Source organism: Thermobia domestica, chromosome 4 (genome assembly GCF_964235325.1).
Source record: "Thermobia domestica chromosome 4, izTheDome1.hap1.1, whole genome shotgun sequence".
In the NCBI taxonomy this organism is placed as follows: Eukaryota; Metazoa; Arthropoda; class Insecta; order Zygentoma; family Lepismatidae; genus Thermobia; species Thermobia domestica.
In genome coordinates, this window is record NC_137457.1 from 155,709,264 (window position 1) to 155,725,879 (window position 16,616).

General features: G+C 35.1%; 2 protein-coding genes across 5 annotated transcripts in view; one reads left to right on the forward strand and one right to left on the reverse strand.

Annotated features, from left to right (window-relative positions):
* The window catches only part of LOC145683388 (kunitz-type serine protease inhibitor PPTI-like), an 842,804-nt gene that overhangs the window by 33,376 nt on the left and 792,812 nt on the right, over positions 1 to 16,616 (forward strand). The gene's annotated exons all lie outside the window — the stretch shown is intronic.
* On the reverse strand, positions 13,524 to 16,402 carry LOC145683387 (myb/SANT-like DNA-binding domain-containing protein 3). Its single transcript, XM_081754719.1, has 2 exons — positions 15,796 to 16,402; positions 13,524 to 13,753 (listed from the first exon to the last, which is right to left on the reverse strand). The coding sequence occupies exons 1-2, from the start codon at positions 16,202 to 16,204 to the stop codon at positions 13,563 to 13,565; spliced, it is 600 nt and encodes a 199-aa protein (XP_081610845.1). The 5' UTR covers positions 16,205 to 16,402; the 3' UTR covers positions 13,524 to 13,562.

Consider the following 16,616-nt stretch of genomic DNA (forward strand, 5'->3'; position numbering starts at 1 on the left):
TTAATGACTTTCCATGATACAGATTCGGTATTAATTTCCTCCCATGTGGGTTATAAAAAGAATGAAAAAAAAACGTATGACTGGACTGGTACTCGAACCCAGGATCTCTGGCTCACCGTGCCGGTGCGTCAAGCGCTATTCCACCCGTCCGCTCCCTGGACAGTAATACATTCTTTCACTATTGATGACGGTGCTGAGATCCTCAGACCACATGAAAAGTACTACAACTCCTGTTGTACCTGGATAATGCAGTGTAAAAGCAACTATAAAATTGTAAGAATGTATGGCTCTTCGGTGAACGGACTGGATAGCATTGTGGTTAACGCATCGGCACAGTAACCCTCAGATTCCGGGTTCGATTGTCGTTCCAGTTATGTGTTTCTTTTTACTCTTTGTATATACTATAATTTGCATCTACAGATGAACTGCTCTGTAAAATCAAATGTTTTCTATCAAACATAATTTCCTATTAACTGGTACAAGGATAGAATATGTATATCCTTAAGAAAATATATTCATTTTCAAAGATGTTTAATAAAAACAGAAACAGTTTTAAGCTAATCATAAGTCTGAAACTGAAAGGAAATATTTCACAAGTCAATCTGTTGTCTGTAATATATGCATGTGTTCTAAATTACCTTACTAATTGCTACGATAAAACATAGTTAAATAGGAGAATAAATTCTGTCTACTGTATGCTATGGAATACATATTGGCAAATCAAAAACAGTAGGAACTAATCTTATGTCCTTAATATTGTTTTCCTTTTCTATAGCTTCGAGTCTCTCTATGCTCTTCGTTAGTAGTTTCTTCTTCGTTGCTAGTTTACAGCAACAGCAGCGAAGAAGTTAATAGTGGAGATCGTAGAGATGGTGAAAATGTTTAAATATATCTATATAACACATTGACTACCATGTGAACTTCATATATCAGCTTAATAAATACCACCTTAAGATACACAGAGGTGCGATATGAGCCATATATAGCTTAAGTTTTATTTTTCAGTTAGGCTCCGTGATCCACCTATGGTTCACGCGTTATCGCAAATCTGTTAAAAAAAGTAGTAATATATAAGTAGATCTGTACGCATCTTCAACTCGAATAACTTTCATTGGCTGTTGGTAAGCATTCTACCACTATATGTGGACGCATGGGTTACCACTATTAATTCATCGTGGGCAGCCAATGTATTAAGGGTAAAAGGTTATATATATATATATATATATATATATATATATATATATATATAGATAGATAGATAGATAGATAGATATAGATATATAACAGATATCTGTTTTGTTTGCTAAGTAACTACAAGTAGACAGTTAAGTGCAATCTCTTTGTATTAACAACTCAATAGGAAACCATTATATTACATACGGTATTTAATGCAGTTTCTCACACGGCGGTTTCGTACCTATCTCTGAAGTGCAATCGGATTGTCATTTCTGTTGGGTTGGCTGTGATTCAGTATTGTAAAATTTGGTGAAGGAAATTGGAACTTTTATTCAATCAATGGTGGTAGATATTTTATTATTTTGATTGAAAATGTACTTGTGGATAATTTTCCTTATATTATTTTTTGCTATAATAGGTAATGCTCCCTCCCGCAAAGGTCGACATAGGTATTTCAGAGAAGTTTTATTGTAGAAATGAGAAGTCTGGAGCAAGAATTAACTGTTCAAGCCTTTCCCTGTAACCATAACTTTTGTCAGTGATTCATCATTGAGAACTAAGAATGTTAATATGCTAGCGCCTGTATCGAACTTGAAGCTGGTTTGTTACTTTTATTACTTCCCTAATACAGATTTAGTATTAATCTCCCCTATGAAGTCTAAGTTATGGATTTCCAAAATATTTGAAAGCAAACGTTTCAAGACGAGATGATAGCAAAATAGATATGTAAATTTAGAACTTTGATATTTTCTATTGTAACGCCAATGAACTGTATATTTGAATCTGTGATGGCTATATTTAACGTCTACCATGTGAGAGTACTGGAATGTTGAATTATTGGCGGGTTATTAGAATTAGCCCCAATTTTTTGAAGTTGGATTACGTGAGATGAATATACCATTATTTGTGTTAATTGTTCTAAGGTTTGCAGTTGATCGTAAATGCTCTGATAGTTCCACTGTAATACTGTTAAATTTATGTAAATTTATTTACCAATTATTGAAGTACGAGTGAAGTGCATGATTGTGTAATTAAAATTTTCAATTCAAATAGCCATAATGATTTAATGAGAGAGAGAGAAAAGAAGTTTTTTTTTTACAGTGTCCTATATATCTTGTGTTTGGCTTTGTATAGTTTTGCTTTTGTGTTGTTCCAGAGAATGAATTTTACTATGTGAATTACATTTTTACTGACGTTTATTTTTATTAATATAAGTTATTGTATATCTATATTTGAGAATTTAAATCACTACTACTCGAATAGTTTTTGTTTTCTTTCATATAACTGCAATTTACTTTCTTAATAGCTATGTGAATCCCTATTTGATCTTAAGTACATGGTTGAGAAAACGTATATACTGTATATTATTTTTGGCATTACTCTGATTTGAAAAATTCAATCCTGTACCAGGAATTAGTATTGAACCTGTATTCGAGAAGTGTTTGAGAGTTGAAACATAATAAATTTCTCAACAAACTCTTAAGCGACTTGAAAATGCACTAGAAAGCAGACAATAATAATAAAGAAAGCAGAAATATCAGTATATTAAAATTTTTGCAGTCTGTGCCAAGCCAAGCAATTTAGAGTCTAATACAAAGTTATAGTTCCAATAGTAATATGATGAAGCATATACAGTATTGACCGAATTGATTCAACCACCTCCGTTTTTGAAGTCGCAATTTGGTAAAGAAAATTGGCTTTTTTTTTTTTTAATACCAAGCCCTGGGAAAGAATCAAAACTTATACTACCAATAATTTCAGTGACCTGGAGGATGTCAATAAAACTTTCAACTCTAGCCTTATTTATTATTTTTTTTATTTATTTTTTAACTAGGAGTTGAATTTCGAAAGCTCCCGTCTTATCTGCAATCTAGCGTACAAGGCAATTATATCTGAAAATTTTCAGGGTTTCACTCTACCTTATCACTGCTGCGCCCGTAATATTCTGGGTCAGGAAAACGGTATAATTTAAAATAAGTGATTAGATACGCTCAGACTGTACTCTGTAATAATATGTATTTTGCTTACTTTGGTCAGCCCTTAATTTTACTTCACATTATATTTTTATTTATTTATATGCTTTATAGAAAAAAAGCATTTCATAAAATAAATCAGCACAGAGGGTTTAACTGGTTACTAAACAAAATAGCAGTGAAAGGGTTAATAGTTTCGGAGGTCTAGTAATAAGTGGAACAGTAAATGGGAGAGTATTTATGGTTACATCAAGATCTTTCTTTTCCAGGTGTTCAAAATTTCAAGTAAATCGACAACGCTAGTAGCAACCGATCTTTAATTTAACCACTTCTCGCCAAATATTGGCAATGAAAAAGAAATTTTTAAGATCCAGACAATAAGATGCTGTCTCACGTGGTGTACGGTGCAGATTTACATAAATTCAATAAACACACTTCTTTTTTAATCAATTCTTCCCCGCTGATGTAGTGCTAGCACGCGCGTCTTTGGTGCCACGGGTTCTGGGTTCCATCCCTGGTGTGAATGCCGTACAAAATTTGAACGATTACGGTGGTTCGGATATCAGCTTGGTCCATGTTTAACGCATTCTCGCAGCTGAAACGAGACTTTATAAACTTGAACATACTTTTTTTCTTTCTTTACTGAATCTACTTTTAGTACATTTTTAAAGATGGAGTTGCATTTCTTAGTACATAGTGACTTTAGGAGGACTTAACTGGTATGCAAGGATGTAATGGATGTACACTCATGTCCAAAATGATTGTCGCATATCTATAGCTGTCTTCTTGTAAGAATATAATTTGATAATGATTTTTCAGGGTACTTTTAATACTGATAGTGTGTATATAATCGGGAAATATATATTTGTGGTAAATTTCATAGGAAAATAATTATAAATACGAAAATTAGAATGAGTAAAACAAAATGTTGCTAAATGTACAAGAAAGTTTTATTTTCGTTTTATTGTTCTTATTTACTGTTCTTTTGACATGAAATTTGCCACATACATGTCTTTGCCGATTATACACATACTAACATTATGAGAGAGACTGGGTGAAATCGTTATCAAATTATATTCCTATAACAACATATTTATAGACACGCGACAATAATTTTGGACATGAGTGTACATACTTAAAATTTCCATAGTCCTCATATACTAATCTTGGGCTTTCGAAAGAATGAGCGTATATGGGGGTCCGTATATGCAATATTTTTATATGGCCGATCGTATACCTACCAAAAGTTAGGCATACGTACCAAAACGGGCCGTAGTCTCGGTGCAGAGACGTGGGACGTTAATTAATGATAATAACCAAAAAAAATAAATAAATAAATAAATAAAATAAATTATTATGTACTCTACACATTTTAAAGAAAAAACGAATCTTGGAAATATCTTTTTTTTAATGGATATCAGTTGTAACAAAAAAGAATATTACCTCAATGGTCATTGTATTTTATGAAAAATAAATTTGATAACATATCTCATATTTCCATGACTACCAGTTATGTGATAGAAGTATACGAGATTTATTCTCCTTGTGACAGGCATATAAGGAGGTTAGGAGTTTTACTATTAAAGCTAGCTTACACAAAATTAAAATGAAAGATTGCAAGGAACTTCGGAAAGTAATGGGGTATTGTTTACGTTTTGGAAGTAGGACCAAGTGAAGAAAAACTACATAATAATGTAAGACAGGATTTAAAACAGTGCTCCCGGATTTCTGTACAACTAAACTTACTATTAATCTGCTAATTGAACGTATGGACCAAACATTAATATAAGTCAATACCAACATTATACTGTACTTGTGAGTCTAAAATTTGGAAGTTTCTTCAGATGGTATTTATATTTCTGGTGCAAATATAGTGCCTTGCAACAGAATTGGTTCAAAGCTTAAAGTATGGTGAATTGGTGAAAATGACATATTCTAGCTTAGCTCAGTGATATAACGCAATAATGAAATTATCTAATATCAATGGTATTTACAACACAAATATAGATCCATCCTGATAAAAGTCACCAGATATTTGTCAGAAATATAAAGGAACACTTGAAGAAAAGTACAAACTTAAGTTACACACGAGCATTCTAAGGTTAATATTGATTTATAATCATTAGACACACGATTTTTGGTGACGTGCGAAATTTATCAGTTTGTATGAAAATGTTGTATACCTAAAATAGTATTTCTCACTATTTCTTAGGCCCTTTAACGCTCGCGCTTAAAACGCTAAATTCTGTCGAATTAGCGAAATTTGCAACAATTCTGTATATTCCACGAAATTTACGTAAAAGTGACAATTTTTCGATTTATTCGTTATTTCTCCACTTCTGCATACATGACCGTGAGTAAACGCTAGTAGCTCGTTATTTCCAGGATTATTGTCGATGATGTACCATATTTAATTGATTATTTAAAAAATGTTGAAAGTGATGCGGAGAGCGTTCATTATCACAATTTGTCGGAAGGTAGTATCAAGTCTGTGCATTGTGAGGCTACATTTGTCAAAGAACATTGTGCTTCCACTTCTTACTTGATAACGTGCTTCGAAAATTCCTGCATCTCTTTGGCCCATAAAGTTATTCCGAAAGTAAATAAACTGATTCCGAATATAAACTTGCACAACTTATATTTAGGAAACCATAAAATAAGTAGTTAAAAAGTAAATTGAGGGCCGAAAAAAAATCAAGGGAGCTGGTGGGGTGGCATGTAGCAACAAATTTGCTAACATGCTTAGAAAGGATCCAGCTGGTAAAATCTTTAAGACATTGACATCATTATTTTATCTTTCCCAGCTCAAACTTCCTAAAGCTGATGGTAAGTTTTCTAGCAATGTGATGAAAATTCCCATTTTTGAGAATAGAGACCACCATGATTTTTTGTATAGTTAGAAAATGAGCTCCAAATGGTATCTACTGATAAAGTATATGTAGATAAGTGGATGAAGTGTTGCGGGGTACGTTAGATAAACATGCAGAATTCGGTGGAAAGTTGATTTTGAGTTTAACGTCCCGTTCAGCAGCGAGGCTATATGAGACGTGGACCTACTGATTAACGTGGAATCCGAACCACATGAGCTCCCGCCGGGAATCGAACCCGAGCCTCCCACGCCGTCGGTGGAAAGTGTCTCCAGCTAATGTACAGATTAGTTTCGAATGTTGATGTGGAGAGGGCTCTCTCTTCTTACAATGACATACCTACCGACAAAAAGACAAATTTAACACCAGAAAACATTGAAACAATGCTTACGTGTTATTTGGAGAAGTAAACTGTCAACGTTATTTTTCTTTTTATTAATGTTTTGTGTTTTTTTCTTTAAATGATACTTGTACTCAATAAGGATGCATAGATTTTTTAAAAAACATATATTGTTTAATATAGTCATGCATTAGCCCATAATTGATGAGTAGAAATTAAGGTGGAATAAAAGGTAACTAATTCTAATTGCCAAGGAAAATAAATGTTGTTACATCGAATTTTTATTCACCGATTTTATTCCGCTTTACGCATGATTTACAAAACTTATTGATTTTTTTTTAAATCACAAACTACGGAGGAGTAAATGACCCCACATTCTTGACCGATTTCATATCCAAACATTGGTAAGCGTGTGATATCCTATAGAAACATACACAACATACTTTCTCAAAAGGAAATACTTTTTACCTAGGGACCGTGGAAGAGATTTTTCACACCTTTGGGGATGAGGAAGTGACGGAAGGGACAGAAGAAGAAAAGTTTAGTTATCGTTCTCGAATGATTTTAAATCAAAGCAGTGGTGATTATTGTAAAGTCTAAAAAAATGTTGCATATTGATTTTTTTTTTGACGGTTAGCTTGAATTTTTAATCGACAAGGAGGATAATAACCTATAGTACGGGAGTAAATTTGTCCTTCATTCTGAATGGTTTTAATATCAAGCACTAAGAAATGTGGGGAAGCCCCAAAATACATACATAAAATTCTATTAAAATCGAATATAATTTACGGAAGTTATAATGAATTTTTAAATTGGGAGGGGGGAGCAGTGTTGTCCGAAAGTATGGGAGTAAATTCATCGTTCATTCTCAATGGTTTTAATATCAAGCACTAAGAAATGTGGGAAAGCCGCAAAGAATATATACATAAAATTATATTAAAATCGAATATTATTTACGGAAGCTATAATGGATTTTTAATCCCTGGGAGGGGAGGAGCCAGTAGTTTATTCTTCATTGATTGTTTTGATTTAACAATCACTAGATATAGCTCAGAGGCCATTTAATACTGGATATTTAACAACAACAACAATGGAAAGGATTTGGGACGTATCGGCCAGGGCCTCGTTAGTAGGTGCCATCCCGGTATTTGCCTGGTAGGACTGACGAAAGCCCTGGAAAACCCGTCAGGATAGACGGCAACGGGAATCGAACCTTTCGAATGTAAAGCCAACGCTCTATCAGTTGAGCTACTTCGCTCGGTGCTCCATCCAGGGGTATTGAGTTGAAAGCTTCAAGAAATACGCATTTTTCCGTCAAAATCAAACTATTTTAAAATGGTAATTATAGCGGAACATATTTTTAAGAGGGAGTAAATGCATACCTTGATTCTTTGTAAATTTCAACCTCAAGCTGTGTTGATTCTTTGTAAATTTCAACCTCAAGCTGTGGTCATCTCAATGCTCTAGAGAAACTATACGCTATGCTTTGTCGAAATCGAATAAATATAAGTTATAACGAAAATTGATTATATCCATATTCTGAAATTTGCGACATGGGGTTGAATTTACCTCTCCCCCCTTGTTCTTAATGGATTGTAACACCAAACTGTGGTTCTATGGGCACGTTGAAGGAATCCACATACCACATTTCATTAAAATCTATTAACTTATACCAGAGTTATCGTGGAACAAACAAACGCATACATACAAATGCCGAGCGAGCTGGTAACGCTCGATTCTATAAAATAATAAATTAAGTATACTTAGCATATATATTCCACTCACCCACCCTGTGCCTTCTGGTATATCTTATCTTCCTATGCCATCGGGATCCACTGCTCGCTTCCGTGGGACAATCACAAAAACGTGCTTTGGGTTCCTGAAGTCTACATGTTGGCAATGGTAAACTAAAAAAAGCTTGCTCCTTAGTCAAGTTTTTCTAGTTTACCATTACCAACATGTTGAGTTCAGGAACGCAACGTACGTTTTTGTGATTGTTCCATCGAATGGAGCAGTTTCTCCCGAAGGCATAGGAAAATAAATCAGAAGGCACGAGGTGAGTGGAACATATATTTTTAGTTCATGTGTCCTATTGCATTTATCATTGTTTATAAGCATACTTAGCATTCGATTTCAGTAAGAACATAATGCAATCGTGGTAAATGGTGCATCTCAATAGGATTTAAAAGCATTCACTAGGTAAAAACCTACATGGATTGTCTTCCAGTTTTTTGTAATGTGAATTTCTCGTTCAATAAGCAGTAAACGGACGTGTTCATTAATGTTCAAAATGTAATTATGGCAATGCTAAGAGAAATGCTTAATATGCGAGAGATCACAGATTCTGTAAATGTTAAACTTTGATAAGTGGCATCACAAGGATTCTTTTGGAACGGGGGAGGAGACTACCAACAACTCTAAAATTGAATTTGGACCAAAGTAACTACTTTTAGAGAAGCTTCATTTTCAGCAGTTTTTTTCTACTTTTGTTCTGCCTAAAGTAGTATTACAAGGTTAAATAAAAAAAGGTCTTTAAAATCACCTGTCTAAAATTTGCTTCGTGAGCTACATTTTCAGGTACCTACTTATATAGTAGCAAAAGAATGATCAAGGATCAGTGAAAATGCAGAACTGTTGGTGTGTGAGTTTTACTCTTCTGTTGCATTTGGATGCAAATTCGTCAATAGTGCAATTCCGTACACCACCTTACTATTATATTATTTAAAAGTATGTAATGTATTTTCTGCATGAAATTTGAGGGTGCTCTCCCCTTCCCCCTAAATAGGGCATAGTGACGCCACTGCACAAAACTATGATTATGGTTTTATAATTTTCGTGTCATTTTTCACTACACAACAAGTCAATTTGTAAATGATAATACAAACATAAAGCTAAACAGTAATATTTTGGGATTCCTTTTGCTATCTTAACATATAAAAAACAATGAAGGTGACTGAATCATCAGTGAACTTATTTTCCACCCTGAGTACTAAAGGAAATAAACTGTACATCAAATCCATGAAGGAAACAGTACATGTAAATTAAAAGAGAATATGTTGTTTGAAATACAGGAAACATTGAAAAAAGTTATATTTCGTTAAGGTTTGCTCTTTTATGTATTAAATAATAAATACCCATGTCATCACATATTAACAAAACTTTAATTATTTAAAAATTTTCTTGTACAGCAGATTTAAATGTCAGAATTACATTTTATGCCTTCATCAATTATTTTATTTTCTTTTTCTTGCTTCAGTTGCGTTAACTTAATTTGCTCTCGAAGAAGCTTAACTGTTAAAGCATGCTCGCGTACCATAAGTTTGTGTTTCCGTAGCATGAGAGCGTGCTTCTTCTCATAGTATTTTCTCTTTGCTTCTGCAGCTTCCTGCACCTGTTTCGCTGCTGCCGATGGTGTACAAATTTTTGGCTTTTTTGCCTTCGGAGTGTTTTTCCACACATTTTCATAATGGGAAAGTGGTACTACAGAGTTCGGTGTGCTCGTAGGTTGAGTAGCAGATGTGTTGTCTTGCTCTGAAAACCGAGGTTCTTCACTATTAACTTCTAAAAGCGTAGATCTATTGCAAAACACATCATGGTGACCACTGTCTGGGAAGTCGAGTGTTACCTGAAAGAAAATGAGAAAGAATTTTACATTTATGTACGCTTTAATTCCTATTACAACTGTTCTAACTCATCCCTACTGACTGATCTCTCTCTCTCTACACACACACACACACACACACACACATATATATATATATACGTGAGGTCAAAGTCAGACGGTATGGGTGGTATGCCATACCGTCTCTGGTTTTTCAGTAATTAGGACATACCGTCTCTGGTTTTTCAGTGATCAAGATAATATTTAAATAGCCGGTATGTTGAGTCAAAATCATAATAAAACATACTGCCTCTGCTTTTTTCCACTTCGAACACAGTATATATATATATATATATATATATATATATATATATATATATATATATATATGTGTGTGTGTGTGTGTGTGTGTGTGAAAAAGGGAAAAAGTAGGCCCTTAAGATATTCAGAATAAATACGCATATCTCCCACATACTCATAATTTAAAAGCAAACAGAACGGAAACAACAAAACTTTGCACTTACAAAAGATTCTATCTAGCGCACAAGAAGCAAAATATCTCCAACGGCTGAAGTCTTAAGCTGCAATTATTTTGGACACTTCGAAATTGCTTCTTTGACATGATTACGTGATAGAAAACATGGTTTACACTGTATCTGCATAAGCATTAGTACTGTGAATTTTTATCCACTTATCTACAACCTGTTAAAGAACTACATGAAATTCAAATTTCCTTTAAATTAGTTACATAAGTATAGGAAACTAGGTAATAGCTAAAGGGTCCAAGTGTTCAAACAACGTAACGACGCTAATTTTAAATTATCTTTGGCACTTCAACTTACATGCGTTCTAGGAAGAAACTATGCCGCTAGGAGAACGGCACTATTTATCAGTATACTTCCAATAGTTGAGTTTTATGTACATATATAATATGATTCCTTAAGTTGATGTTAATAGTTTTTCTAAAAAAACACTTGTTCAACTTTATAATTTTCAGTTTGGAAAAACCGACAAAATACCTATATATCGTATTAACATTTGATTACAATGTTTTTATTTTTTATTTTTTTTTTAATCACTCCAAAGTAAATCAGTAATTTGTCAAGTTTGCAATTGCTATCTTTTTCAGGTCCCACCGAAATTCCGACTTGTTAACTGCATCCTTTAGTAAGAAGATACTACATAAACGTTAGTTTCGATTTATTTATTATTATTGTTCTTTTAAAACACTACATTTTTACAATTAAAAATGTACAACTGAAAATTCTGTGGTTTATTTGCCGGAAAGTACTTCCACAAAGGTTAGAGCATAGTTCTACCTCTTATCGACTCAAAATATTATAAGGAAAATACAAAAAGTAAGCTTTTACATTGAGATTTACGTCTTTGGTTCCTTATTTTTAAGAACAAGACGCAGGTAGAAATAATTTTGATACATTCTTTGAAAAAAGGATAAATTGTAATAAAACCTAAAAATCCTAGCAATTGCAAATTCGCTAATCACCGTTTAGTTTGGACTGAAGTAGTTATATAAAAATACACAAAAGAAAGTGTATGAATGGGCAAGGCCAGATTAAAACTATTGGGATCTATGTAGCGGGCTCCATTAAAAAAAAAAATGAAAACCAAAACCAAATCTACAGACGACAGCTTCAAAAAGGAACATTGTGGATTATGCAGTAATGAAAACAACAAAAACTAAATACTTTGCATCCGCAATTAAAGACTTTGGGGCCCCCCTTGATCGCGGGGCCCTTGAACGGTTGCTTCAACCGCTCCGCCTTTAATACGGGCCTGTTAATAGGATATACGATTTGTCGGTATTTCCGAAGTGAATGTTAAGAACTGAAATTACTGACGACGCTGAAGGGGGAAGCGGGTGGGTTGGCAAGCGGCCTCCTCCTGATCCCCTAGAAATTTATTATCATGTAGGTGACGTAATATAAAACTATTTTCGGTATTCAAAAGTAATTGCAACCCCCGTCCCAAACGCCTGTCTCTTCTCTAGCACACACCCCAAAAAATTAAAGCTGCCCTCATTACTGATTTGGAACTGGTGGGTTTTAATCATTAAGAAGAAATACTAATAAAAGCGACTCACGGCAGTGACGTGGCAAAGGAGTGGCTCCATTGGGTCCAGAACCTCTCCAAAAATTTTAGCGAAACAAGTAAAATACTACAAGTAGATTAAATAGCAATTTTTACATCAACTTTCTAAGTGTTGCTTGGCATAAGCGTAGAACGTAAACTGAATGATTTTATTTATGTATGTATTTATTTTTTTGAAAGTGTCAACAGTTAGAACTCCCCGAAATGAAGCTTCTGGCTACGAGCCTGAAGCAAGGAAACGTTTTCAAAAAAGTAAATTCAATAGTGACAAAATATATGTGATTCTATTAACAACACAGTTTATTCTTAAAAAGGATGCATGCAGGCTCGTATTTATATTTTGTGCGCCCCTGTGCTCTAAATTCGCCGCCTACCGCAAAAAATTTGTCGCCCGTCCCACTCTCCCCATAACTCTCCCCAAAAACGACCAATATTAGAGTTGAATTGATAGTTTTTGGGGATCGCTGAGATGAATAGAGACAGTTCTAATACAATTCAACTTCAAGGTCATACTCCATTCCGCAAGGAGGGGGTGAGACTTTGTTTTCGAAATCGCTGAGTTTAACGGTATCAGTTATCATGATGTCAAGTTCATTCTCACCTCTTTAGGTGGGGGTGGAAGAGGATGAATTTTTAAAAATAATCAGATAAGCTAGCTAATTAGTAACTACTGTAATTACAGCGAATTGAACACATTAACATATTTTCTCGCGCTTGCGCGGGACTCTGCGGGTTGCTAGTTTTAAATATTACTTTATTGGGAATCTTTAAAAAAAAAAACTCCTGAGGGCCGTGGTGACTCAGTGGTAGAGCGTTCACCTCTGGTGCATATGGTCCTTGGTTCAACCCCAGCTCGTACCAAGTGAGCTTTGTGGTGGACAAACACCGTGTACGTCAGTTTTCTCGGGTTTCTCCCGTTTCCTCCCACTTTCTTCATTCCATCATTTCATTCATCATCATCACCAACTCCTTTACACCTCCTCTAACCGTGGAACGTTTGCCGCTCCGTAAATTCTGCCGCCCTGTGATGGAGCACAGAATAGTACTTACTTAAATACGGGCATGGGTGCATAGTAAAACGACACGAGGTCACTGAAACGTAGCGTCGGTACGTGTACACATGAATGCTTGTGCAATGCTTGAGAGAAGTGATTGAAAACGTACTTCCATTACAGAATATGAAAACTTATTTTTATCACGTTTGTAAAAGAAACTACTAAACCTAGAACTGAATATGGTACTTGAATGCTCGTCGTCAAAGTAATTACGTTACCTGCACTTATAACTGCAAATGAAGCATACAAAAACAATTCTCATTTTTTTTTACGTACAAAAATCGTAGGTTTCTAAATTTGACTTGGTTGCTAAGCAGTGGTATACAAAATCAGACACCATAAATCATTCAGGACATCATAAATCATTCATCAAGATGTGCGGCATTATTGTCCACCTACATATCCTGAAAGTGAAATTTCACCCTCAATTTATAGGTGAACTTACCCTACAAATGTAATATATGAAGTAGCAATTACCTCGCAAGAGACAACATCAGAGCTAGGCACATCAATAGGGTCTTGTGTACGTGCACCAATAGGGGCAGTTGCTTCAACGGGAGCATCAATACAGCCTTGTGCATCTACACCAGAGTCGGTTGAACCTACAGTGCACAGCACAGCTACATCGGAACCTGTAATGAAAAATAACGTACTAATACTTTCCTGAACATAAAGCAACTAAAAATTTATAATATAAACTCAAGTTTACAAAATAAATAGATAAAGGATGACAAGAGCACCTTTATTTGTGATACAACTTCACCAAATTAAAGATATGTGATTGCTAAACTAGCGACTTGAGCATTGAAGCTTCCATTTTCTGAATACGGTACGAAAGAAAGAGTTTGACATTACTAATGCTACGTATGGTAAAAAGCAAATGAAGTAATGAATACAAATTTAGCAACAGTTGCAAGTCCTGTAATTACAATATTATTGTAATTTACGCAGTAAACTTGTTCAGTATGTCAAGTCATCCAGTCAAGGCGCACCATGTGCACTGCTCTTTTCCCTTACCTCTGGAGCATAATTGTGGGGCGCTACTTAAAAAAACTACTGAGTGTAACTATAACCAGATGAAATCCATGTATATTCGACTGTAGTAGGTTCATTCCTGTCTATACTGACAGTAATCTCATATTAATTGTGCATCGTTAAACAAACAATAGTTCGTGGGTTGGAGAAGTCACGCGGTCTGCGAGGTTCATCGGTCACGTTTCCAAGGGATTGAATTCGGGTAACACCTCAAAGAAGTTTCGGCAGTTAACCAGCATATGTTGAACCACCAGCGAGTGTGACGTTTAAAGTGAACTTGAAGAGAAGGATATAGAACACAGACCCCCACATATACGTTAGTAGCCAGCTTGGTTCCTTTTTCCATCAAATCTCAATACTGAATTTATTTAATAATGCCGAGCGAGCGACAGCGAGTGAAGACGGGTTAGAGCCACGCAGTGCACGTTGTTTTCTTCCATTACCAAAGCTAAATGGAGATCGTTCATTATTCTAGATCCTTGGCAACGTAAATCCCGTTTATTCCACACTAGTACTAGTGTATTACTACCAATAACCTACTAATACTGCTACTAACCTACCTTTCAGTAATGTAATTGGGTGTATACGACTCATACTTACCTAATATTTTTATAGTCCAGAGTACACGCACCTTAAATTCAAGAAAGGGATTCACTCGAGCAGACTGTTCTACCAAATAAAAAATTATACGCAAAATACGGTGTGAAACATTTTTCGTGAAGAAATGAGAGTGTGAATATAAGTAATCACTATCAGTGCACAGCATATTGAAATGAATTCTGAGTGATAGCCAAAGTATTGTATGTGTGTGCTCTTCCCCTATCCTCTTTTATACGCAAACCCCCCGTCGCTAACGCGCCTGCCACCAACGGACGCACGCCCTCGCTTCCGCTCGGGCCCCCCTGCTGCGCCCCTTCCCCGACTCGGTTAAGTAGCATTCGTGCTCTTTAGTGCCCACCTAGCACATATTGGCATGTCATTTATGTACCGTAGCTTTTATTCCATACTGTATTTATACTATGCCCTCCTCAAGTCAATCTGGAAGTGGCAACTGTCCTCATTTAGAGCATGCTGTGCTAGAAGAAATACAAAGCTTCATCCTAACCTGAAAATGTAAGAAATGTCAAAATTTGGTAGAACCGTCTGCTCGAGTAATGCCCAAGAACGAGCGAAAATGGAAGTGTGTACAATATATTGTTTCAAACAGTAGACCTTATACCTACCAAAAATATTACCATTATGGACAATAACGGTCAATGTTCCGTTAAGGGGGTCCAGTGTCTTTAACAGCACTTCTTTCTATTGATTTTCGTTTGATTAAATAATATAACGTTATATTAGGTTAGGTTAGCTTAGGTCAGGTTAGCTTAAGAGGGTCCAGTGTAGTTTCGGACCCCCTTAATGGAACATGGACAATAACTTCTTATGAAAGTTCGTAGCAATCTTCTATTTTACGCATTTTCATGATGTCGAATCTTGGCCCCCTTATGCTACATAATAGCAAAGGATAATGTATGATATTTCAGGACGAACCAATTGCACAAATTTTATTATGCGCTATTATTATTATGCTATTATGTCCTATTTAAGCTATTGAACTGAATCCTACTTTCTCAGAATATAAAATAAAAGTACTTACACATTTCTCTTCTGGAAATGCCATCCGAATCGAATGGATTCGGAAGAGGCGTCATTTGCTTCCCAAGCATTCCAATTATTTTCTCTTCTACCAAACTTAATTTCTTCGGTTGCACAGGACCACCACCCGTCTTATAATGATCCTTCCGATCTTCTGCAAGATTTCTCCTCGCTCTCTTCTTCATATTATCGTAACAATTTTTAATTTCTTTCACATTCCGTTTCACAACATTTGCATTGTAGTTAAATTCTTCCACAATCCTCGCCCACATTTTTTCTTTCGATTTTAGGGAATCCCCATCTGTCCGTTTACATTCCACAATGTCTTTGTATTTTTCAACTAGCGAAATTATAATACATTTCTCGTGTTCGGAGAAATTTTTTGTTCGTGGTTTCATTAATTTTTCCATCACAATTACCACTGAAATTGAACTTTATGCACACACTATCGATATTCGAAAAGACCGGCACGCGCTATGCTTTCTTCATTTGTTACTTTCTTAAACCAAGATTAGAGACAAAAAACGACAACCAATCAGAATCGATTTTACAAATTGACCGAAGTTTACTTAAACGAGATCTACTGAACCTCGAATTTCAATGGTGCAACAAAAATCCTGGAACCACGTTTAAACTTTAAAGTTCAATGTTGAACGCGTTTAAGTGAACGCTCGTTTAAACTTCGTTGGTGCACACAGCCATTATTGATTCAAATTGACTCAATATGGTTTAAACCTATCACTTCCTACACTTTTAATTGAAAACTACTAGTTTATGTTCATTATTTCTGACAATTTTCTACAAATTACTTGCAGAGACTAT

Excerpts from the sequence above, each read along its gene's own strand:
- LOC145683387 (XM_081754719.1), bottom strand. The coding sequence starts at position 16,204 with ATGGAAAAATTAATGAAACCACGAACAAAAAATTTCTCCGAACACGAG. Across the intron at positions 13,754-15,795 it reads CATTTCCAGAAGAGAAATGT|GTTCCGATGTAGCTGTGCTG; the intron begins GTAAGTACTTTT and ends TTTTCATTACAG.